General features: G+C 38.1%; 1 protein-coding gene across 22 annotated transcripts in view; it reads right to left on the reverse strand.

Annotated features, from left to right (window-relative positions):
• CEP128 (centrosomal protein 128) overlaps positions 1 to 26,007 on the reverse strand; it is a 475,965-nt gene that overhangs the window by 284,418 nt on the left and 165,540 nt on the right. For all 22 annotated transcript variants that reach the window (XM_070065330.1, XM_070065327.1, XM_070065329.1 and 19 more), the window contains 2 exons: positions 16,724 to 17,074; positions 6,437 to 7,087 (listed from right to left, as the gene is read on the reverse strand). In XM_070065330.1, the coding sequence (XP_069921431.1) occupies positions 6,437 to 7,087; positions 16,724 to 17,074 (1,002 nt within the window). The remainder of the gene's footprint in view (positions 1 to 6,436; positions 7,088 to 16,723; positions 17,075 to 26,007) is intronic.

The following is a 26,007-nucleotide window of genomic DNA, read 5'->3' on the forward strand; positions in this document are numbered from 1 at the left end:
ATATGAAAGAGTTTATCAGTGATTATTTCAGCATCAATAACATCACAAAGTACTGTTTATCAACATTATGTAGAATATAATCAGAAACAACCTCTAACAAATGAACATTTGGAATAATCTATTCTGTATGTGAGATTCAATGAAGATTTGTCAGATATATGATAAAGAAATTTCAAATGACAACAGCACAGAAATATTCTGTGTCAGACACTAGTCTAAGACCATTTGGTGTTCAGTTTTTCTTCATCTCATCCTCACAACAACCTGTCCAGAAAGGCAATATTAATGCCTTACCATATCTTTGTTGCAACTGATACAAAGAGAAGCTAATTACTTGCCCAAGGGTATATAGTGGGAAAATACCTATGAGACGATGTCATTTAGAACTAACAAAGGAACTGATTTTCCTTTATGAGCAATCCTGTATTCACAGCCCCAAAATAAGCTTACAGAATAAGGTTTCTCATCAGGAAAACTGGCCAATTACAATGTTTTCAGTAGAATGCTTTAACTTCTCTATCCTATAAAAAGCTCAGGTAAATAAGATTTCCCTGTAAGGTCAGCAGAGTGCTCAAGCCAGCTCACAGGGAATCTCGAGAGCTGATGCCATTCACTCTACCCACTTCATTTCTCTACAGTGGCCTCATTTGATAGCCTGAAATCACCCAGGATGGGCACCTTTACACCACTAAACCTAGCAAATATTCTTCTAAGTCAGAGAAGTTTTTCTACGTGAGAATCTTCTGTTAAATATGTATCAGCACACCATTCCCTAAGTTTGATTAAAAACTTATTTACTGTTCTGACTTTTATTACATTTACATTTTATGTTAAGGACTACAAAGTGATACTGTATTCACAACAAAAGATACTCTTTTCCCTACGTTATTCATGAAGCATAAAAAGATAAACTAATCTGACAAAGATTACTTGGCCAGCAAGTGAACAAAGTATATAATTCCAATCCTCTACCTCTGATCACAACAAAAGGGTCTAAAAAATGATTTTGTAGAAATTACAATGAGGCAATAGCTAGATACCCTGAAAATATTAGTCAAGCTACAGAATGCAATTAAAATATTTTAAATTTAAATATAGGTAGGAGAAGAATGATTCTAAATGGCAAAAAAGTATGCCTAATTTGTACACAGAAAAATATATGGGTGAGGGCTGGCATTGTGGTGCAGAGAGCTAAGTTGCCTCTGGGCACACTGGCATCCCGAATCAGAGTGCTGGTTCAAGTCCTGGCTACTCTATTTCCAACCCAGCTTCCTGTGAATGGACCTGGGAAGGCAGAGGAAGAGGTCTTCATTTCTTGGGTCTCTGCCATCCATGTGGGAGACCAAAAAAGAATTCCTGGCTTCTGGCTGTTCAGGCATTTGGGGAATAAACCAGCAGATGGAAGGTCGGTCGGTCGGTCTCTCTCTTTCCATTACTCAAATAAACACCACCACACACACACACACACACACACACAATGAATCCAAACTCAGAAAATGTAGTGAACCCGTGATGATGAAGCTGCAACATGCATAAAGCTACTGATCCAAAACCCCACTATGCATAGTCAGTATAGTAAATCTCCTATAAGGACCAGTTAACAACTTTTTAATTAACATAAATAAGCAAAAATATAGGATTATGACAACAAAATGCATAATATTAAATCTAATTTATTTGCTTTAAAAAGAAACTACTTGGGGCTGGCACTGTGACGTAGCAGGTAAAGCCGCCACCTGCAGCACCAGCATCCCATATGGGTACCGGTTTGAGTCCCGGCGGCTCCACTTCCAATCCAGCTCTCTGATATGGGCTGGGAAAGTTGTAAAAGACAGTCCAAGTCCTTGAGCTCCTGCACCCATGTGGGAGACCCAGAAGAAGCTCCTGGCACCTGGCTTCAGATCAGCACAGCTCCAGTTGCTGCGGCCAAATGGGGAGTGAACCAGTGGATGGAAGACCTCTCTCTCTCTCTCTCTCTCTCTCTGCCTCTGCCACTGCCTCTCTGTAACTCTGTCTTTCAAGCAAATAAATAAATCTTCAAAAAAGTAAAAATAAAAAAGGAAACTACTGGGCTCTCAACAATCTCTGGCTCTCCCCTCAGCTCTTCTGCTACTGCTATATTTGTGCTATTGCTGTACTACATTAAAATATCTGCAACCCAATTCTAACAAATCAGTTTTTCAAATTCAAAAAGGAAAAGGTGTAAAGGTTTCAGAAGATTCAACAGATATTAGTAACTAACAATTTATTATTATTTATTTTATTTGAAAGGCAGAGTTTACAGAGAAAGGGAGAGAAAGAGAGAGAGAATTTTCTATCGGTTGGTTTACTCCCAACCTGGGCCAGACAGAAATCAGGAGCCCAAGCACTTAGGCCATCCACCATTGCTTTCCCAGGCAGAAATCAGGAGCCCAAGCACTTAGGCCATCCACCATTGCTTTCCCAGGCACATTAGCAGGGAGCTGGATGAGAAGTGGAGCAGCTGAGAATTGAACTGTCACCCAGATGGGTTGTGGCACAGCAGGTGGTGGCTTAACTGGCTATGCCATGGCACCAGCCCCAGGAATAATTTTTTAAACACAGGTAATTACAGAAAGCTTTATTGTCATCTCACTATAATTAAATTCAAATCACATCTTAAAGCACAAGAAAATCAATTTTTGACATTACATGGAGAAATCCAAACTAAACATCACAAAGCAAGTCCTTTGATTTCCAGCTTGTTAAGCATTTCAACTCAACATCCACTGAGCAGTTCTGCACATCTAGAACACTATTCTACATACTCTAAGAGGAGAGGATACAAAAATGGCCAAGATGTGATACCTGTCCCTCTTTTAAGAACAGACAACAAACTGAAGTACAAGGCAACCGAAGTGTGCTGCACTAGAGATATCAACACAGAGTTATGGAAACAGAAAGGGGTGAGATTTAAACTAACTTCAATTGATATTTATTCCAACTTCAGCTGAGAGTCATTCAAATTTCAGTAGGTCCATAGAAGAGGTAAAAAATTAATTAGGCCTTGAAGGATTAGGAGGGTTTTTCCTCCTGCAGACTGGGGAAAGGTCAATACACAGCAGTGATAAGTATGCGTCAGAAGTGGATTTATATGAAAAATGTTGGGAGTACAACAAAGACATTCTTTAATGTGCACAGGTAAGGTGGGGCCGTATTGAGGAGGGCTGGATTAGAGTGAGACTTCATCTCAGAGGAAATAAATAATCAATCAGGCAGCGACACACTCAGATAATGTGTGCTGGGAAAGAAATCAGGTAGGATCTGAAGGCTTGAGAAATGAGGGGGAAGGTAGAAAAGCTACCTGAAGCATGGTAAAGTAGTCCAAATTAGCAGCCTACATCCTGTTACTTACTGATACATGATATATTTCTTCATACAACAGTGTATCCATGAGCAAATGCAATTCTTGTCAAGCAGGCTGTACCTCTGTTACTTTATCTCTTACTCAAGAGAGTATAAATGGGAGAATGATATTCTTATGGAGATGATCTTGAGCCTACCTTATTGAATAAATAATTCCTAACTCTTGGAATTGTGTAGGTTATCACACAACCTAAATAATAGTGACAAAACATCAGTAGTTATGAGAAGGAAAGGAGGTTTTGGTTTAAACAACACTCTCAAGAAAACTATCACCTTCTTGAAAAGAATAATTATCTTTTATGGCCATGCCCACCAAAGCTAACACATACTTGTCATTATCCAGACCCTTGCTTTCCTTTGAGGTTCACCCTATTCCTCATCAAATCCTTTCTTCCTCACTGGCAACAGCTGACTGACCAGTCACTCTGTCAGTGAAGTTTTTGTCATGTGGTCAGCTAATGGCTTTAAGACAGTATCATACATACTCAAATGTCTACACAATGAGTAACGTCAACATATTTGACCTGTTCTATTCCTACTACCTTCACTGATATCTACAAAAGCAATGAAATAAATGATGACACTTTGGACTATAACTCTGAAAATTTACACTACAACGTAAGAATATTTGCCTAAATAAGCAACATCTAGCCATGGATTCTTAATCCTCAACTGTCTCACTCTTTTGTCCATCATACACGCTCATGATCATTGCCAGCACATGGCAGTACTGCACATCTTTGACAGTCTGTACCAATCTACACAGAAGTTTACCTCTTCAGCACTCAAATTTCTTATCATACTGCTTCCTACTCTACTTCAGAGGGAAGATATTAGCAGTTAAAATTCACATCTACTCCCCCAAACCTCACCCATCAATCTTTCTGGTTGACCAAATGTCAGAGGAAGAGATGCCACATTTCCCGTTGAATGTTCTACACTCATTCTATTTTGCTTCAGACCTCTCACATTTTCTCATAGGTCTTCTCCAATACTTTTGGCCAAATGGAGTAAACACTTTTTTACTTCCTCTTTTAATTTGTCTGCTGCAATTAATACTCCCAATTATATCTTTTTTGAAACATCCTTCTTAGGTTTCTAAGACACCATTCTCTTCTGATTCTCATTCTGCCCCTTAAATGGCTCTGTTTATAATAATTATCATTATCTGCTATAATTTCTTTTTCAATTCTTCCGTTAAACATTAATGTTATAAGGTTTCATCCCCTTATCTTCCAAGTACAATATCACCCAACCTCCATGATTTCAATACCACCAAGGAGTTACCCAAATATTTCACATGAACCTCAATTTCTTCCTCAACTCCTGACCCATTATGTACTGAAGTACTCTAATACATTGATAGTTAAGTTTAAGGTCCTTCTCAACATATTAAAAAGACTAAATTTACCACCATTTTATCCAAATATGCTGCTCTGTTTTCTCTATATTGGCTAATAATATCATTAGCCACCTTGTCATCCAAGTTATTACTTAGTCATTCTTCGTCCTAAACATTTTCCAGAACAGCAAAGTATTTAAGAACAAAGTCACTTGATTACCTGGGCTCGTATCCTAACCACTGTCTCCAGCTGTAATACCTTGGGCAACCTACTTAACCTCCTGTGTCTTAATTCCTCAAAAACAATACACAGGACAATGTGAATGTTAAATGATTAATATATGTTAAGTTCTTATGGCATGACCAGCACAAAGTGTTGAAAATACGTTTGCTATTAGTATTAATGTCATAACCAATCAATCAGCATGAAATACATATATACGTGTGTGTTGGTGTGTGTGTATATATATATATATATTCTTTGACATTAGTATCTTTACTTTTGTGTGTGTACTCACCTATTCCGAAGGATAATTATTCCATCTATAATTTTTCACATTTTATCATCTCTAACTTGAAATGCTATTTTACAGTGGGTAGCATGTCATAGTTTCTGATGCAAGAGACAATATTTTTCTTAATATCACACAACAATGATGCAGCTACCAACCGATTAGCAACCTGCTTTAGGTTCAATTAATTATAGTAAATGTCCCTCATCTACTCCTCCACTATTCATTCTGACTTGTCTACGTCAATACTTGACCCCAAATCCACTACTACCAGAGGCAATGTAAGACTAGGGAAGAATTCATAAAACAGGTATAGCATCTACAAATGTCAATTTTTCAATATGCTTTCTTCTTTTATCATAAACATTCTTAAAGTAGCTGTTGCATTTACTTTTGGGAAACAAAAGAATTATAAATAACCTTTGAAGATCTGTCCATTTATTTACCCATTTAACAGGTATCTACTACATTTGAGAAACTGTTCTAAGCACTTGGGATATGGCTATAAACAAAAGCTACTCAAATCTAAGTCCTTTTGGGAATTTCATTTTAACAATGATTAAAAAATAAACTTATCATGTGTAATCTATGTCATATGATAAGTACCATGGGAGAAATAAAACAGGGGGTAAGCATAGATTTATCACACTAATGAGAATCACAGTATGAAATGATTCCACCGCACACTAATGCTGATACCATTATACCTTAGAAATAGTTCCCCAAATGCATTTCTCAATTAGGCATTCACTCAGCACTTTGATTTGGCAAAGAGGAGATAAATCTCAAAAACCTCAGGTTTACACAGTCCATAAACTGATCCACTTTAGTTACCAAACTAATAAGGACTGTGGTTATGACTTCTGTGGCCTTGACAAGTCTTTGCCTCTCTTAAATTTTGAATGAGGGCACATTTCAGTCCACACCTTACTGCCACCTCTAACTTTCCCGACCTCCTCAAATAGCTAAATGTTCTTTTTAAATGGTTTCAATGCTCTAAAATAGGTGCTCCCATGTGGCTGCTACAAGTCATTTCAACCTGGCCAAACAAGCATGAATAAACTTCTTTACTGTTGACTTTATCTCCCCTTCAGTGCTTAGGAATACAGAAATGATCTCTAAAAGTTTATGCTTTATTAACTTCTTGTGCCACCAGAAAAACTCCTTCAATATCATTAGGATAACTCAGCACACGTACCTTCAGGGTCCTAATGTGATTCTCAGCTTCAGTCTTTTCTTTCTTAAAGTGCTTCATCAGCTCCTGGATATTCTGTTCATGCTTCGTTTTCACACTCTGCAATGAGGATGTGAGATCTTCCAGCTCCCTCTGGTGAACATCTCGCTCCAGCTTTAATTGTGTGATGACTGTCGCTGCCTCTTCATCCTTGGACTTTACCTGTGTTGTGAGGTCAGCAAGGTCCTTGAGGACCGCTTTCTTGGCTCGCTCTTCCTCAGCCAATCTGTTAGCAAGATCTGCTCGAATGGCACTCAAGTCCTTAATGGACTCTTGCATCTCAAGAAGCTTAGCTTTGTCCTGAGCCTGGCTCTTTCTTAGCTCTGTGATTTCTTCCTCCAGGTGAGCTTTCTCAACTTTCATCTGGTTTTGAATCTTACTATGCTTTTTCAATTCACTTTCTAGTCTGTGGATGTTATCCAGGGAATTCTTGACTTCTAGCTCAAGTTCAGTTTGATGAGACTTAACATCACTCAGTTTCTTTTCCTTAGAGTGAAGCTCCTCCTCTTGAAGGGCACGCTTGGTTAAGACGTCATTCAACTCCTTTCTAAGACTCTCTATTTGTTGTAATGCTGCATAAAGCTGGTTTTTCAACTCATCCTTTTCTTTCAGAATCTATCAAGTTAAAAACATAATACAGAAAAAGTTACCAACAAGTTATTCAACAAGGACTGCCAGGTAACAAAATAAAATTGAATCCACAAAGTGAAAAAAATCATTAATAATGCTTTATATTTTTCCATTTTCTAATGAATATTTTGTATGTTAAAAGGAATAAATCAGTACCACATTGACATGTATTTCTGATTTTTATCACCAAAACTTATGTCAATCCATGATTTTAAATAATTATTAAATGTAAGATAAAATTATTTAAAGAAATAGAGGAAAGAAAAAGATTTCTATTGTTAAGATAGTTTACAGAAATTGAAATAATATTTTACATAAAATAACAATGATGTTCATTCTAATGAAACACTTTAAAAGAAGAAACTCAAAACATGGAAAACAATATTGGGCAGTATGCAAATACCAGGAAAGATTATAGTAAAATAACACAATATTAATAAAATAACATCAGTAATTAGAAGAAACATAGCAATATGCAAATGAGATAATTGAAGGTACAAATGCAATTCATTTAAGATTAAGAGAAGTTGGGAAGGCACTGAGGAGACAATTCAAGGGACCACATGGCTACCAGATTACACTGAAGGATAGAAGCCAATCACTAATCTTCATAGCCTTTCATTCTCTCTCACTCAATCACTGCAAACGGAAATGTAGACAGCCAAGGTGAGCCATGAATTTCTTCTCTACAACACTGGTACCAAGTATAATGTCTCTGCCTGTTTACGGATGCCACCAGGCATCCTTGTCTTCAACCAGGAAAAAAAAATAACACTCATTTCAGAATTAGAAATAATGAGTTAAAATGCAAAATATTTCTGAGGCACTTCTACACCTATATTTTATACTTCCGTGTGAAACAATTTATGATACAATGTAATGAGTCACTCACTTCACACAAAGTTTCCTCAAATCCCTCTTAGTTTAACACATCGAACAAAGTAAACTGAGAAGTATTAAAAGGAGTTCATTAAACTATTAAGTTTAGACCAAAGGGAACTGAATTTGATTCTCAGACTAGCCATGAATAGTTATATGATGTTAAAAAAATGCTTTATCATCCCAGAGATAATGACAAAGATTAATGTGAAAGGAGAAACAAAATGTGGAGTAAGATTGAAGTGCAACGAAGAAAGGTCTCAGAGATATATCTAAAAACGATGCAAAGAGGGAATAACTGACAGAGCATTGGCCCTGAAGCAGAGGTACTCTAGAACACAGATCAAAGAGCTTACTTTTTTTTTTTTTTTTTTTGGACAGGCAGAGTGGACAGTGAGAGAAAGAAAGAGAGAAAGGTCTTCCTTTGCCGTTGGTTCACCCCAAAATGGCCGCTGCGGCCAGCACATCGCGCTGATCCGAAGGCAGGAACCAGGTGCTTCTCCTGGTTTCCCATGCAGGTGCAGGGCCCAAGCACTTGGGCCATCCTCCACTGCACTCCCTGGCCATAGCAGAGAGCTGGCCTGGAAGAGGGGCAACCGGGACAGAATCTGGCGCCCTGACAGGGACTAGAACCCAGTGTGCAGGCGCCGCAGGCGGAGGATTAGCCTATTGAGCCGCGGCGCCGGCCTCAAAGAGTTTACTTTTCAATGAATGCAACGCAGGAAAAATGGTGAAGAATACAGGTAAGCCTAAGGGCAGATGTATTATTTTTTTACAACCATATAACAATTTCCAACAAACTTGGTGACTTAACAATATTTATTTATTATTCCTCTGTTTTAGGAAGGTCGAAAGGGCAGGCAAGTATTCTGAAAGGGTTCACAAAGGCTAAAATCAGACTATCAGACAGCCTGGAATTTTATCTGGAGGCTTTTGAGGAGAATCCATTTTCAAGTTCATTGAAGTGTTGGCAAAATGTAGTTCACAGAATTGTTAGGACTTGGGTCCCTATTTCCTTGCTATCTTTTGGCCAGGGGTTATGCTGATCCTCTAGAAGTCACCTCATATTCCTTGGTTCATGCACTGTCCCACCTTCAGCAATGATACAATGAACTATCCTGCTTCAGTCTTACTCCCCGTACATTCAACAGCCCAAAAAACTTAAGTCCATACAGATAAACTCCTAAAAGTTAATTGTGCCAACATAATCATGGAAGTTATTGTTACAGATTCCAAGAATTCTACTCAACACATTAGAAAAGACACAAACTGATAGACGCAAGTGTAGCTGCAAGAATAACATGGGAGGGGTCAGAATAAGAGCGAAGGGAGGTGGCTTAAACATAGTTATTAACATTTGGAACAGATAATATAACCCCTTGGCCATGAACTAGAGCATTCCCAGACATATCTAAAGATTAAAATCGTATTTTCATGATGAAGCTCTAGAATGTGATTACAAAATATTACATCTTCCTAAAATCGGTTTAAACAGCAGGATATTTACTTTTCTCACATAATAAGAAACCTAGACTAGGGTAGTTCAAGCTGAGTCCTTCAAAGCTCAGGCTCTGCTACTCTATCATTCCCAGCGTTCCAACCATCACATCAATTCTTGACGAAAATGATAGTCTTAAGGCAGATATAGAATATGTTGGCCAAGTTTGAAATCTGTTTGGCAATACAGATCATAAACTCCATTATTTGGTACTGTATTGTATGGCTAGGCACCAGAAGCCAAAGTTTTATCTAGACATTGTCTTTGGGTTTGAAAATGTTAAAATCTCAATATCCTAGACAGTCCCAGGGGCTCTCAGCTGAACAGCCTTGTCTTGAGACAATTCAAAATAATGGACTTGGATCCCTTTTGTCTGGTCAGGAAAGCTTAAGAAAGCCCTGAGTAAAAGATTGTTCCAACACTAAAAGGCTCTAAATTATCAGACTCAGATCCAACAGTGGGATTCAAGATTGCAGCCTTTGGGTTCCCTGCCCGAAAAACAAAACCCTCTCTCTATATTTCAGATAAATCAGAAGGCTGAAATAGCTACACAACATATTACAACAATCTATAGATTTCATACTGGTCACACCAGTACTCTTGATTCTCAGCATCAATGCCCCAAAGTTCTATGTGTTATGGTTTGAATATTAGTTTGAGTGTTTTCTTTTTTTTTTTTTTTTTTTTTTTTTTTTGACAGGCAGAGTGGACAGTGAGAGAGAGAGAGACAGAGAGAAAGGTCTTCCTTTGCCGTTGGTTCACCCTCCAATGGCCGCCGCTGCAGCCGGCGCACCGCGCTGATCCTGGCAGGAGCCAGGAGCCAGGTGCTTTTCCTGGTCTCCCATGGGGTGCAGGGCCCAAGCACCTGGGCCATCCTCCACTGCACTCCCTGGCCATAGCAGAGAGCTGGCCTGGAAGAGGGGCAACCGGGACAGAATCCGGCGCCCCGACCGGGACTAGAACCCGGTGTGCCGGCGCCGCAAGGTGGAGGATTAGCCTATTGAGCCACGGCGCCGGCTAGTTTGAGTGTTTTCTAAAGACACATGTGCTAACAGGCTTGATCTTCAAAACCTAATTTTAACAGTACTTAAGAGAGAAGAAAACTTAATCCAATTACAGTCTATAGAGGTGGGGTCTTTCAGAAGTAGCTGGATGGGACCGAGTTATCAGTGTGGAGCACCTGTCCCTGAATCATGGTAGCTTTACAGAGAGAGACAAGACACACGTGCTCTCTCATGCCATGTGATGCTGTGTGCCATCTAGTGACTCTCCCAGCAAGAACACCATCTCCAGATGCTAAGCCAATAGGTACTACCTGATCTTAGACTTTGAAACCTAAAACTATGAGCTAAATAAAACTGTTCTAAGTTAGCTACTCTTAGGTACTCTGTTGTTGTAACGAAAAGATAACTAATACATGGTATAACCAACCACTTCCAACTGCATAGCAAAGTTCCTCAAATTTCTCTTTAGAATAGTATGATCTTGCCCCTCCACAATCCCCCTTCTTCACTTAGATACTATCATACAATTTAGTTTCTTTTATTTACAGCTTCTAAATCCCAGACTTTAATTTTTTAAAGATTTATTTATTTATTTGAAGGTCATAACTAGAAAGAGGGAGGGAGAGACATAAAAAGACATCTTCCAACCACTGGTTCACTCCCCAGACGGCCATAAAAGACAGCGCTGAATCTGGCCAAAGCCAGGAGCCAAGAGTTTCATCCAGGTCTTCCACATGGGTGCAAGGGTCCAAACACTTGGGCCATCTTCCATTGCTTTTCCCAGGCAATTAGCAGGGGGCTGGATTGTAAGGGGAGCAGCCAGGACATGAGCTGGTGCCCATATGGGATACTGGCATTGCAGGCACTGGATTTACCTGCTAAAAAAACAAACAAACAAAAAAAAAAAAAAACAAAAAACTGGCCCTCACAGAATTTAACTTTATAACAATCTGAATTTCTTCAAATGACAGGAAGAGAAAACTCCAAATTGGGCTTAAACCAGAAGGAAATATTTTACCATTTCAGACAGAACTGACCAAGGTAGTATATCCAAGAACAAGCCACACTTCTGCAATTCTCCAAGCAATATGTACCTCTTAGCCTTATTCTCAGGACAGTAATAAGATAGCTTCAGCCATTCCAGCCATAATACCCCAAAATAACAATTTACAGTGGAAGGAGAAAAATCTCTCTTCCTGTATACCATCTTTAAAATGAATAAATATTTGCCAGAAGTTAACTAGCAAACCTCATATTTCATACCTCATTGATCAGGTCAGCAGTATGCCTAAGGACTAACATTAATTACTGACTGGAATAGATGGGGGGAAGAGGAAATAATCATGACCAATACCAAAACTAATTGATATTTCTATACTGAGTTTGCTGATACTACTCAAGAGAATTAATGGGGAAAAGTAGACAGTAGGGTTGATTCCAGCACAGCAATCAGTAGAATTTGTGAGCTGGAAGAAGAAATTGAAGAGGTTGGTGAGTATGTTATCAAAGTAGCTTTTAAAAAGTTCAATCTGATAGAAAAAAACTGAATCCCAGAAATGGCTGGTCAACTAAAAGAATGTGGAAAGATGAAAATCAATTGTTAATGGTTATAAAAGAAAAAAAGGGATAAAACAACTGTGATGGATCAGAGACAGATTTTGGAACTGAAAGCTTGAACATAGTATAACACGTGGCGACAAACTTCAACCACAGAAATTAGTTGAAGCCGAATGATTTCAAAGCCATTAAAAATAGGAAATTAGTAAACTATAAGGACACAAAATTCAATGGGTTGCTGCCTTGAACTCTGTAGTCACTAAGGATGAGGGCAAGAATTACAAGTAATAAAAGCCAGATGCCAAAATCCTTGAGAATTGTAGAGGCATAATGGATGAATAACTGCCAGTCAGGAGGAAGACTGGAAAAACAGTGTTCTTAACTAGCAAACTCAGCTTCCAAAGAAGGAACAAAAGGCAAGATAACAGAAAAAAAAAGTCTTGAAAAATGCTATATGAAATCAGATTTAAACTATGATGCTTTAAACTATGATGTTTACGGGAATATTAGCCAACTCCTTAATGGCCTGACCCAGAGTATATAAAGTATTTTTTAATCTAACTAAAAGATAGATGGGGGAATTTTTTTTCTAAAACTTTTATTTTTTGCATGTGAAGAAAATGCAAGCATATTGCTGAATTATACTAACAGGTCAGTTCTCTAGCTTTCCTAAATTGTACCTGGTAGGAATACATACACAGTTCACAGGTGGTGCACTTCAGCACTGATCCTTCTTACTTGAAACCATTTTAAAAAATCAGATTTTACAAGACAGCAAATATTACATGGAACTGTTTTCCCAGCAGGAGGGAAATACACAGAAGGAAAAGAAGGCAATTTAAGATTCTTGAAGTCAAATACTATCAAGCAAAAAGTCCAATATATAGGCAAGGCAATTATTCTGCTCATTCAGCAAGAGAAACAAAAAAAAAAAAGAAAACCTAGGAAACATTCCCATTATCCATACCAGAAAATAATATGAAAGTTTAGAAACAATCAAAAAATCATACACTATTATCAGAATACAATTTTAAAATTTTTCCTTTATCATTTCCAAAGCACATATAAAACTAATGATCTCAGTCATTTAAAAGAAAGACAAAAATATTACAATATATGACGAGATTACTTTTATAGAGTTTTAGTTCTCCCAATATATGTTCTACAATATTGCTAAAGCACATCATGATTTCCTACGTAAATATCCATGTCACTATCTTTAAGGAAAGTACAGAATGTGATACTTCTGGAGTATTTTCTGCAATAATATAATTATGTATTATTATATATCCTTCAGTAATTAATTTTGCAATATTTTATCTATATATACATATATAGATATATATATGATAATCTTGCCAAGATGTAAGAAATGTATACAGTAAGAAGAAAAGGAATAAATCAGAACAAGATAAAGTCTTGGCCTTTTAAAATATCTTTGAGAATATACATAAATACATAATATTTAATATAAAAATAAATTATACTAGGAAAGGCAAAATGGAAGTATGCACAAAATCACTTTGCAAACACAAAGGTATCAGCTGAGCATTCAGGATCGTTCAAGAAGGCTATTTATTGGATATTGTTTCTTAAGTCACAATGTGAATGTCAGTATTATTTTTACCTTTTCTAAATTATTTTATTTTATTTATTTGCTTCTTTCAAAGTGAGTGAAACACAGAGAGAGACAGAAAGAAAGAGCACTTCCATCTGCTGGTTCACTCCACAAACGCCCACAACAGTCCCAATATGGGCCAAAGCAAAGAGCCAGGAATGCAATCTAAGTCTCCCATGTGGAAGACAAGAACTCAATTACTGCATTAAGAAGAAGCTGGAGTAAGGAACGGAGCCATGTATCAAACTCAAATACTCCAATATAAGAAGCAGGTGCCCTAACCAAGGCAATTTTTATTTTAATAAACTTTTAAATATACCCCCAAGTCACTTTTTGCAAGTAATTAGTCCAAAAAAAAAAAAAAAAAGGAAGTATAGGTAGGGGTGGGCACTGTGGTGTAGCGGGTAAACCCACCTTCTGCAATGCCAGCTTCCCATGCGGGCACCAATTTGAGACCCGGCTGCTCCACTTCCAATCCAGCTCTCTGCTATGGTCTGGGAAAGCAGTAGAAGACGGCCCAAGTGCCTGGGCCCCTACACCCACATGGGAGACCTGGAAGAAGCTCCAGGCACCTGGCTTCGGATCAGCCCAGTTGCAGCCATTTGGGAAGTAAACCGGCGTATGGAAGGCATTTCCCTCTCTCTGCCTCTGCCTCTCTGTAATTCTGCCTTTCAAATAAATATGTAATTTTTTTTAAAAAAAGCAAGTATACAATATTACTATTAGCTTAAGGAGGACGTATGTTTTACTAAGAATTAAATATTCCTTACCTGTAATACTAAGATATTTTTTAAATACTCTTTTCCCAACATTATTTATCATGTGTTTCCACAGATTTACTGGACACTTGAATTTGCAGTGAAACATTTCTTATCCCTTCCTCCTTGATTAATCACTGCCCTAACTGTGACATGCTGCATTAATTTTTAAGGCTTTTAAAAGAGAAATTACAATGCCTGCTGTGATAATGTGATACTATCTTAACTGTAGCAATCACTTTAAAACTACTTCTTTGCTTATCATTAGCAATGGTAAGTGATAAAAGAAATTATATTAAAAGTATTCTGAGAAATGATTATTTAACAATTTTTAATAATCTGAAAATTCAATCTAGAAAACTCTCAGCACTATAGGTTGGGATACTGTCTGATGATACAGATTTTTCTAAATTTCCTCTAATTAAGAAAAATCCCTACACCATTCTCAACCAATTAATGTCCTCAACTACTCGTCTCTGCAGCTAATTCCCTTAAAGCCAGACTCACGGAACCAGTTGCCAGACCAGGCTGACAAGAGAAAATTAAAGGTAAAGCAATTTGCAGGGCTCAAATCAGTACACAGTCAAGTCAGACTTAAGTTTTTACTCAAGGCAACAAACCATCCAGTATGTGTCAAATTGGTTAAAATGAAAAGCTTGCCACCTGGCCAACAAATATGCATCCACATGGGAGACCCTGAAGAAGCTCCTTGCTCCTGGCTTCAGATCGGCACAGCTCCAACCATTGTGGCCAACTTCCATCAGATGGAAGACCGACACCTCTCTCTCTCTCTCTCTCTCTCTCTCTCTCTGCCTCTCCTCTCTCTGTGAAACTCTTTCAAAGTAAATAAATAAAAAGCATTAAAAATTTTAAAAAACACACAAAAAAAATAAAAGAAATGCCTGTATGTAGCAGTATTGCTGCAAATACAGATTTGTCAAAGTCTGTTTCATGCCTTTGCCAAACCAATATCCATGTGGCAGCCATGGAAGAAACTCCTGGCTTCATCCCAGCCCAGACCTGGCCATTGCGGCCATTTGGGGAGTGAACCAGCAGCTGGAAGATCTCTGTCCCACCCTCTCTGTGTAACTCTGACTTTCAAATCAGCAAATAAATCTTTAAAAAAAAGAAGAAGAATATTATATTACTACAATTCAAAAGACCTATGATTCTTTAAAATGTACTGTATATGGGTGGTCAACTTTCCAATTGACTATTGCTTATATATTCCTGCTAAACCAGGGTCTTTTTTCTTTTATAAAAAATGAATAAATATTTTAAAGACAAAAGTACTCCACAGTGAGTGCAGCCCTTCCTTCATCTTCTGTATGTCTGAGAAATTCCCATGCAAAAGGTAACGCATCCTTTCCAGGACAGCTCATCGCAAATAAGTATCTGTCACTCCTAAGTGCTGACAATTGATTTAAAACATGTGCTTGCACTACATTTTGTTTTCTTCTGAAAGAAAATCAACTTATCAAAATGATTATTCTTCTAGAATGTTCAGAGTTCTTCAAAAGTGACAAATGACAAAGGCTCAAATGATAAACCAAGATGAAACATGGATGAAAATCAATCATGACTTTCCTGCATATTATCTTGTAAAACATCTGGGTTTAATTCAACCCAGAGATACAGCTCAACCAACATAGGAGTCTAAAATCTATCCAAAGTAACTGATTATACAAGAGAAAAGATAATGTGACAAGCATACAAAGATCAGTAAAGTGCTTTCTGTTGCTATCAAAAGGGCATAAAAGCAGAGTCTCAAAGAGGCTTATGATCTGGTAGCACTGCTGAGTTAGACAGTTCATGTCACTCATTTAACTAAGCCTATTACATTTGTGGCTGGAAAATAAACCAGTAGTAACTATTGTATTTTTTAAGTGCTTCTTTCTAACTAATAACTACTCTGAAATTTATAAACAAAAAAAATTTTAAATAAGATTTAAAAAAATAATACGTACTGGGGAAAATTCGTGTGATATTAAGGGAGACAGTGATTTTCTTCTATTGAATATTAGGATACAAATGAATAATTCAATTTATGGAGACTTAAAGTTGAAGGAGAGGGTGTGAGCCATCTAAAGGGACAACTCAGAAAAGCCATAGAATAACAAACCATTAAAAAGGCTTTTAAAAAATAAATCACTTTTTGCCTTGAAATAGTCAAGACATAAAGACACTTTTATCAAAGACATACTGATAGACTATGCACAACCTAGTGTTCAACTGGTTGTTGAAAGACTGGATGAATGAAATGTTGGATACAGCAAAAGCTGCTCCTCAGGAATGTGGCATCTATACCTGATTGTTCTTTTCTGTCAGTTCATCAAGAGTTTCAGACTGTTTCTCCAATGCTCGCTCTAATTTCTTATGCTTAAGCTTCCACTGCCTAATGGATTCTTGAGCTTTCAGTTTCAGGTCTTCTCGCCTCTTCTCCGCCTCCTCTCTCAGGGCCTCTGACTGTTGCAACTCACTGAGGTACCGCTCGGCCTGCTTGGTGGCATCCTCTGCATGGTGCGTCAGTTCTGAGATCTGCAGGTCAGCACGCTTGCGTTCGGCCTCGCACGTCTCAAAGTGATTCTGGATCTCCTTTAGTTGATCCAACATGTGCAGCTGTTGTTTTTCTCTGCTCTCCAATTCATGTGTTAAATTCTAGGAATAAAGCATATGAAACATTAGGAAAAAATTTCTCGTCAAAACTAAATGTGTAACATTTCATCAAACAACAATCTCAAATGTCACAGAAATGGAAATCAACCGTACCAAATTTCATTAGCAATCAATTTAGAAAACATGAATCCTTTTCTGTGTATTTTATAATCACATTAGTTGGGAATAATTTTTTACAGATGTATTACCTCTTTTTAGACTACTTTATTATACAAAAAGGGAAAGCATATGTATGTTCAACTGGCTGTCACTAAAATGGAAGGTAATGTTGAGAAAAACAAAGTACATTATTTTAATAAGAACAGAGTGTTTTGTCCAACTGAAGAAATGTCAGTGCTCTAAAATTTGTTGTATCACCAGATAAACATTAGCTGCAATAATATGTAACATCCTACCTTCTGGCAGCAGATAATATTTTATCACAATAAAGTGAAAATCAGTAGCAATAGAATGAGCATCAAAACCAAAACATCAGTACAGTAACATTCTATTTGAAAGTTTATTCAAAAGGCCCTAGTAAAGTGTTTATAGATAGGTTTTTTCCAGCTAAACCAACAAATGTTATAAGATGAAGCACTTTTCTCAAGCTGACATGAATCAGTATAGTACAGTTTTTTTTAAAAAACTTAAAATTTATTTGGAATATCTCTCTAATCCAGAAAACAGTCTTGAAGTCTAGCTCCTCTAAATAAAGGATGGGGTCACTAATATATTTGGAAATTATACAGAATCATCATGATTAATACATATTTTAATTGAGAACAAGTAAATATCTATTTAAGTCCAAATATGAGAGGATAACTATTATCATCAACACTGAGCCACACTTACAAAGCTCTGTACAGAAGTGACAAATTCAGAAATTATGTTTACAATATGTCACATGAGCTGTCCCTCCTGAGCCTTAGTTTCTAAACAGGTATAATAAAAGTGACCTTAAAACTCCATGCATCAGGGCTAAATGTTTGGCGTATCGCGATACCACCTGTGATAGCCACATCCTGTATCAGAGTGCCTGAGTTTGAATCCCTTCTCTGCTCCTCATTCTAACTTTGCACTAAAGAGTACCCTAACAGCAGATGATGGCATGAGTTCTTGGGTCTCTGGCACCCATATGACAGTTCCTGGCTTCCACTTGTCCCAGCCACACTCCTGTAGGCACTTGGGAAGTAAATCAGCAGATAGGCAATCTGTCTCTCTCTCTCCCCAACACCCCTTGCTTTGCCTTTCAAATAAATTAAAATACATTTTTAAAAATATTTAGAAGGTTATATTCCAAATGAGAAGAGCCCAAGAAACTAAGATGTGGCCAGGCATTTGGCACGGCAGTTAAGACCCTAGTTGGGATGTTCATATCCTGTATCAAAGTGCCTGAGTTTGAATTCCAATTCTCCTCCAGATTCCAGGTTCCTACTAATGTTTATCCTGGGAGGCAACAGGTGATGACCCAAGTACTTGAGAGTCCCTGTCTTCTACATGGGAAACCCAGACTGGGCTCTGGGCTCCTGATTCTACTTGGCCCCAGCTCTAGCCGTTGCAGGCATTTGGGTAGCAGCAGATGGAATATCTCTGTTACTCTGCCTTTCTGTCTCTGTGCCTTTCAAATAAAAAAGAAGAAGCTTAGATCACTCTGTGAATTAGATAAATAATACGTACCACCTACTTTGTACTAAGCCACTGACATATGAAGGCTAAAAACATTTACTAAGGGGCCGGTGCTATAGCACAGTGGGTTAACGCCCTGGCCTGAAGTGCCGGCATCCCATACGGGCACTGGTTTGAGACCCAGATGCTCCACTTCCAATCTAGCTCTCTGCTGTGGCCTCGGAAAGCAGTAGAAGATGGCCCAAGTCTGTGGACCCCTGCCACCACGTGGGAGACCTGGAAGAAGCTCTTGGCTCCCGGCTTCGGATCAGTGCAGTTCCGGGCATTGCAGCCTATTAGGGAGTAAACCATCGGACAGAAGACCTCCCTCTCTCTGCCTCTCCTCTCTCAGTGTAACTCTGACTTTCTAAATAAATAAATCTTTAAAAATATTTACCAAGTTCCCTGGCCCTGACAACAGAATTCTCAGGTCTAGATTCCAAAAGTCATTATCTGTGGCTCAAATAAAGATAAATATAATGTCCCCCATGAGTAAAGTCTTGTTTGACATTAAGGCAAATGTAAAAAATTAAAATGATGTTCAAAAAACAAGTTTTGTTTTCTAAGTAGTAGGTTTGCATTTGCTCAATTTGCTAAAATCAACACAGCCTGGAAGAGATTAGTCACTCCCTCAATCACCCAAACAAAATAGTAAGTTGAGAACTATGCACTTGTTTGTGTGGAAAATTCTGAAGCAAGATCAGAAAACCCTAGTGATTATGGTTTTTTGCCTTTATTCTGAAAGTTTTACCAATATGCTTGAAGTCAACCGTATCAACGAGCACTAATCAAGTGATTTTGTATCAAAAAAGTAAGAGAATCAGAAATCAACATTTTGTTTTTACAATAAATACCTTGAGGAAGAATGGTTATACCTTCTTTGTGTTGGTACATGGTTTATACAAAGATCAACGGGATGGCTTCAATAACAAAGACAGTAACAATCTAATTGAAATAAGGGTGGCAAGTAGTCATACCAGCAGCCAAATTTCAATGATGGTTAGGACCAACTGCTAATACAATACAGAGGTACCTCAAAGATGCTTGGACCGTACACTGTGCTTAGAATAAGTCTCTTAGAGAGGTAATGTATGAGCTAAGATCTAAACAAAAAGAAGCTAGCTAGCAATAATAATAAAATACCCATGACTATTATGGAAATTTATGGAACACCTGGACTGTGCCAGAGACTGAACAAATGCTTAATAAAAATTACTTCATTCAATCCCACCACAGAAATAAAGCATTAATACTATTACTAGTATTACTCTTCCTCACTTAAGTGATAAGTAATCAACACTGGTGCAGTTAATCAATCACACAGATAATAAATGAAGGTATGGGGATTTGGACCCAGAGTCAATGTTTTCAATCCTTTGCTAAGTTTCCAGATTCTCAGAAGACCCTGATTCCACGTCTCTTCAGTCACCAACTTCCATGATCCTATCTTGGTATTTTTTATCACACTGCGACGTGTGAAGCAAGAAGTTCCTCTCCTTTGTTCCCCCACTTCCAGTTTTAACCATCCATCTAACCAGTTTTTACACTTCCTTCCTTCTGCTACACTTACCCCTCATTGCCAACACAAAAACTGCTTCCTCAACATTCCTTTCCTCTGGCTTTAACGTTTTGGCTCTCTAACCTAAACTCCATGTTCTTTCACTTTAGGCACTTGTGTTTATGTAGCAAATCAAAATCTCACCACTATTTCTACTTCTACCTCATCTTTCTCCACCTCCACCTCTCTCTCACTTTCTCTTTCTCTCTTTCATTCCATCCATTAAAAAGTAAAACCACAAACTCTGGTTAAACTAAGGAATTCCTAACTCCTACATCATATCCCTAGATCTCTTCCAGAGAAAGTCACACAGAAGTGATGGCTGATGACTTCACATTGACAGGCATCTGAGAGGTTCTTCCATATAGCTTTGTGCAACTCCTACAATGGTCACTGATTACACAATGCTGTCTCTGTTGTCTCTCACTTTTAATAGAGATCCTCCTGCAGAAGCAAAATGGAGACAGTGCAGGACTTCCCAAAATGTCCTACTTGTCCCAACCTGAAACTTACCAGGATGACTCTCTCCTTTTATTGACCCTCTGAGGAAAATGGATCCTTCCTCCTTTGACAAATTAGCCTAACTTTATTATTTCATTCTACATCCACCAAGAGCTTAATACCTAAATCAATAAAACTCTCTCTTCGATGTCTTGAACTTCTCTTTCCCAACTGGATCATTCTGCTCTACTTTCCCAAGTAAAAAATAAATAAATAAATAACAGTAATGAATAGAAAACAAAACTGTATCAAAACAAAACTTAACTCAGTTCTACATTATCTTCTAAGCAATACCCTGTACTCTTTCTTCTTTTAACCACAACTCCTAGAAAGAGCAGTCTACACTTCATGTCCTATAGCCTTACTTCTAATCCACTGTTTACTGTAACACTTCATGTCCTATAGCCTTACTTCGAATCCACTGTTTACTGTAACACCTCATGTCCTATAGCCTTACTTCGAATCCACTGTTTACTGTAACACCTCATGTCCTATAGCCTTACTTCGAATCCACTGTTTACTGTAACACTTCATGTCCTATAGCCTTACTTCGAATCCACTGTTTACTGTAACTGTCTCTATTCCTATTATATTATATAGTTCTCACCAAGATACCCAAAGATCATCTATATCTAAATAAAATAGACATTTTAAAATTTTTTCTTCACCTAGTTTCATGTAAAATGTAAAAAATTTTATTCTTTCTTGTTCATTCTTAAATCTCTTCTCTCTTGACTTTCTTTTTTTCAAACAATTTTTTTTATTTTTATTTGACAGGTAGAGTTATAGACAGTGAGATAGAGACAGAGAGAAAGATCTTCCTTCCACTGGTTCACTCCCCTGTTGGCCGCTACAGCCAGCGCTGTGCCGATCCGAAGCCAAGAGCTGGGTGCTTCCTCCCAGTCTCCCACGCAGGTGCAGGGACCCAAGCACTTGGGCCATCCTCCGTTGCTCTCCCGGGCCACAGCAGAGAGCTGGACTGGAAGAGGAACAACCGGGACTAGTATCTGGTGCCCCAACCGGGATTAGAACCCAGGGTGCCGGCACCGCAGGTGGATGATTAACCAAGTGAACCACAGCGCCAGCCTCTCTTCTCTCTTGACTTTCATAACACTACTTTTTACTTGTTCTCCATGATACTTCCTGTTCTTTCATAATATCCTTTCCTGGCTCTCTTATCTTATTTAACCTTTAAATATATTTAACTCTAAAAAGTTCTAGTATTACGTATTACCCCATCTACATAATATCCTTGGTAGGCAGGTAACTAAGTGGGTAAGCAGACAGAGATGTAAGTGACTCCTAATTAAGAAACTGAATTGCTACCAGAGTTTTAAATGTCTAATTACATAATGACTTTGTACACTTAAATATCCCATAGGTATCATAATATCACATATCAAAAAAAAAAAAAGTGAACTAACAGATGCTCAACTCCTAACTACAAGATGGTGCTACTAAAATGTCAGTAATGTCTCTAATGAAGGAAGACAGAAGTGAGAGAGGGAATTATGTATTTACATAGTGAGAAGGTCTAAAATTATTACTGAAGGGAAGGAGAAAATGTGAAGACAAGGTGGATTTTCTAAAGATGATCAACAGATATAAGGTTCAAGTTAGATAATTTCAAATTTATCATGGACCCAAGAATGTATAAAACTATTTAGATTTCCCTAACAACTGCTTTGAACTCAGAAGCAAAACAAGCTTAGCATTAATTATCCTTCAGTAATTACAGAAAAATTAGTAAAGGATTAATATATACAAGCCCAAAACTAAAGCATGTATACTCTTTTGTTTCCACATTTAAAAACTGCAGACTTTCACAATAACATGCAACACACAATAAATTTCTTAAAATAATATTTGAACACATCATGTCATTAATTAGGTATGAGAGTATAAATCAACAGACAAGGGTGTGGATCTTATTGAAAATAATTGTGGTTTCACTACTGATGGAAAAGCAGGTTTGAATTTGAACTGGATGAATACTATCTCTAATTGCTCTAAGAATGGAAAATACAGGTAGCCATTATTTTGCTACTATCCAGACTGTATTTTGCCTTAGGTGAAATCTGTCAAGACTTCCTTCCTATATTTTTCTGCTATGGATCTTATTCAACCATTGTTTTGTCACATCCTTTAATCCATCTTCCTCAAATACCTAATCAAAAACATCTAACTATAATAAACATTTGGATTATAATGCTGAACCTTCATAATAATGAGCTATACACAAACACAAGTGTACATACACACACACATATATAAACAGAATACGCACGTGTACAATCACCACTTATCCACGGATAATTGCCTTCAGGGTATTTACAGTAAATATTAAGGAACAAACAGTAAATAGTATCTTCCTTATGTACTATATAAGAAATGGTAAATTAAAAATCATTTTCCTTATGTATTCCATTATAATGTTTTTCAGTTCTCTTATTACTGTCATACATTTCTTCAAGAAATTTTACATTTAGATTATTATTTTACATTTAGATTATGTAAAATTATTTCAGATGCTAAAAAGTAGGATGGTCAAAATTCCTATCAATTAAGTCCATTATATTTTTCAGCACTGATAAGATGGGGAAAAACATCAAAAAACATAGAAATCTCCTTTTAACCAACAGTCCCTTCCTATACGTTATCAAAAGGTTTATAAAAGCCCCAAATATAAAATTTTTCACATCTGAGTTCCATTTCATTTGTCTTTCTCTTTTCAAGTGTGGAAAAATGTCAATGGGTAGTTGTGTTCAGGGTCTCAGGTTTGGTGATAGCTTAAAGGATTCAAAGGATTTAGAATTGCATAGCTACAGTAAGATTTATTAAAGTGAAAAGACAGAAAGCAAAATCTGCAAAGGGAAAAGGTAAATAGAATTAAGTGCAATGAGGGGATCCAAGATGGTTGAATTATGAGCGGCTGCACAGACCTCAGAGCAGAAACTACTTAAAAAACAAAAGAAGGACCATGTTTCCAAGGGATTGAGGGACAGAAGTCTTCAGTGTAGAAATGACAGAACAGAACAGAGACCTGTGGGATGGTGATAAAAGGGGACAGATGCTGCTGTGGTTGGGAGTCACCATCTTCCCAAGTCAAGGCAGGGAGAAGTTGCCACATACTCCACTATTAGCAGCTGTAACTGAGGAAGAACCCCATGTCCTACCTTTCACTGGCTTTAATTCTACCCTGGGGAGCGGACTGGGGATTGAGCAACTACTTGGCTCAGGAAACAGAAGTCACCTTGCTTCCCTTCCTTCCCTGACCCTTACAGAGCACCGACTCAGATGGTTGTGTAGAACTGTGCAGCTGATCTCTGTTCTAATACAAGAAGTGAGTAGACTCAGCGTCAGCATAATAACTACAGGGCAGACAGCAGACCCCTTGCATCCTGCAACTGCATGAGTTTGGGGATAAGCTCCAGAGCCGTGCTCATTCACTTTACATTATCCAGAGGAGTTCCCTTCCGTTTCTTAGAGCTATCCCCAGCAGCAGCCCATAAAAAAATCTGGACTCAACCTAAAGAAACTCCCTCATATCTCTTAGCTCACAGTGCTGAGATCCCCAGGCACAAATCACAGCAATACCTTGCATGCCTTGGGAAAACTGGGGACAATTTTTTTTTTGTCTTGCAGAACTGGGGCTATTGATATTTATATTACAATCTTTGGAGTAATTCACACTCATCCACAGTATCAGGAGTGCTCTATCTGCATTGGCTCTACTTCAGACAAGTAACCACCACTATCCCCACCACCTGGCTCCCGCCCTGGGTGATCTGGGCAATGATCCCACTGTCCCTGCAATGCCAGGACTGTAGCAAACAGTACTGATTTCCTCCAACCCACTGGAGTCTACCCAGGACAACTTAGGAAAAAACCTGTCTGCATTCCAACTTTCTGGATCCATATCTAAAAGTATAAAAATCTACTGTATACTTTGTAGTCACCTGGTAGGAACAGAGCAGAGTTCAGTTCACATCCCCCAGTGCTAGGACTAGGGCTGTTGGCGTTATAAACCCCAGCACCAACAGCACTCTCCCAGCAGGATCTGAAGAAGGGCCCATCCACATCGCATAGTCCTTGAGTCACATTTATTGGTGCTACAAGCATCACACAAGCTTGCCAATGGCTCAAGTAGACAGTCCATTTTGTGCCCTGAGCACAAAGAACATGGCACTGGCCATCACAATTCCTACTGTAACTAACACTAAACTCTTGGAGGACTGAAGAACACACTTAGGAAGTCTACACTCACCTCAAAGTTACACTTCTACCCCTATGAACTTCTGCAAACTAGAACAGTGTGTCACTTATACCAGAATTGACACTGACTAAAGCAAAAAAATCACTGAGATTACATTTCTGGGCTCACATAGAACCAAAGCCATAGCAACAAGCCACGAGATATCCTGCATTTCATCTAAATCATAATTCTTTTCCAATAAAACCTACTCCATAAAGAAGAATGGACTATTACACAGATGTGCATATGTCAACATAGGGACACAGGAAGCATGAAGAAGAAAGGTGGCAGGACAGCTCCAAAATAACACAACAATTCACAGTTAGATCCCAATCTGAAGGAAATCTATGAAATGCCAGAAACAGGATTCAAAATGATTGCAGCAGACTGAATGCAATATAAGAGAATACAGATAGATGGTTTAAAAAATGAAGAAATCAATAGGTGACATGAATGAAAAATTCACAAAGGAGACAGAAATCATTGAGAAGAACCAAACAGGGGCCAGCATCGTGGTTCAGCAGGTTAGGCTGCAGCATGATACACTGGCATCCTGAAGGAGAGCAAGGAGAGCTTGTTCCAGTCCCAGATGCTCCACTTCCAATCTAGCTACCTGCTAACATGCCTGCGAAAGCAGCAGAAAATAGCCCCAGTGCTTGGGCCCTTGCCACCTCGGGGGAGACCTGATGGAGTACAGGTTCCTGGCTTTGGCCTGGCCGAGACCTGATTGTTGCAGCCACTTGGGAAGTAAACCAGAAGGTTGGAAGATACTTCTTTCTCTTTCTCTCTCTTTCTCTCTCTTCTCTCTGTTTAACTCTGTGTTTCAAATAGGTAAATCTCAAAAAAAAAAAAAAAAAAACAGATTTTAAAGATGAAAACAGCAAGCAATTAAATAAAAAATATGACAGCTTCAACAGCATGATAGACAAATACTGGAGGAAAGAATTTCTAATTTGG

The sequence above is a fragment of the Oryctolagus cuniculus genome, chromosome 20, assembly GCF_964237555.1.
Source record: "Oryctolagus cuniculus chromosome 20, mOryCun1.1, whole genome shotgun sequence".
In the NCBI taxonomy this organism is placed as follows: domain Eukaryota; kingdom Metazoa; phylum Chordata; class Mammalia; order Lagomorpha; family Leporidae; genus Oryctolagus; species Oryctolagus cuniculus.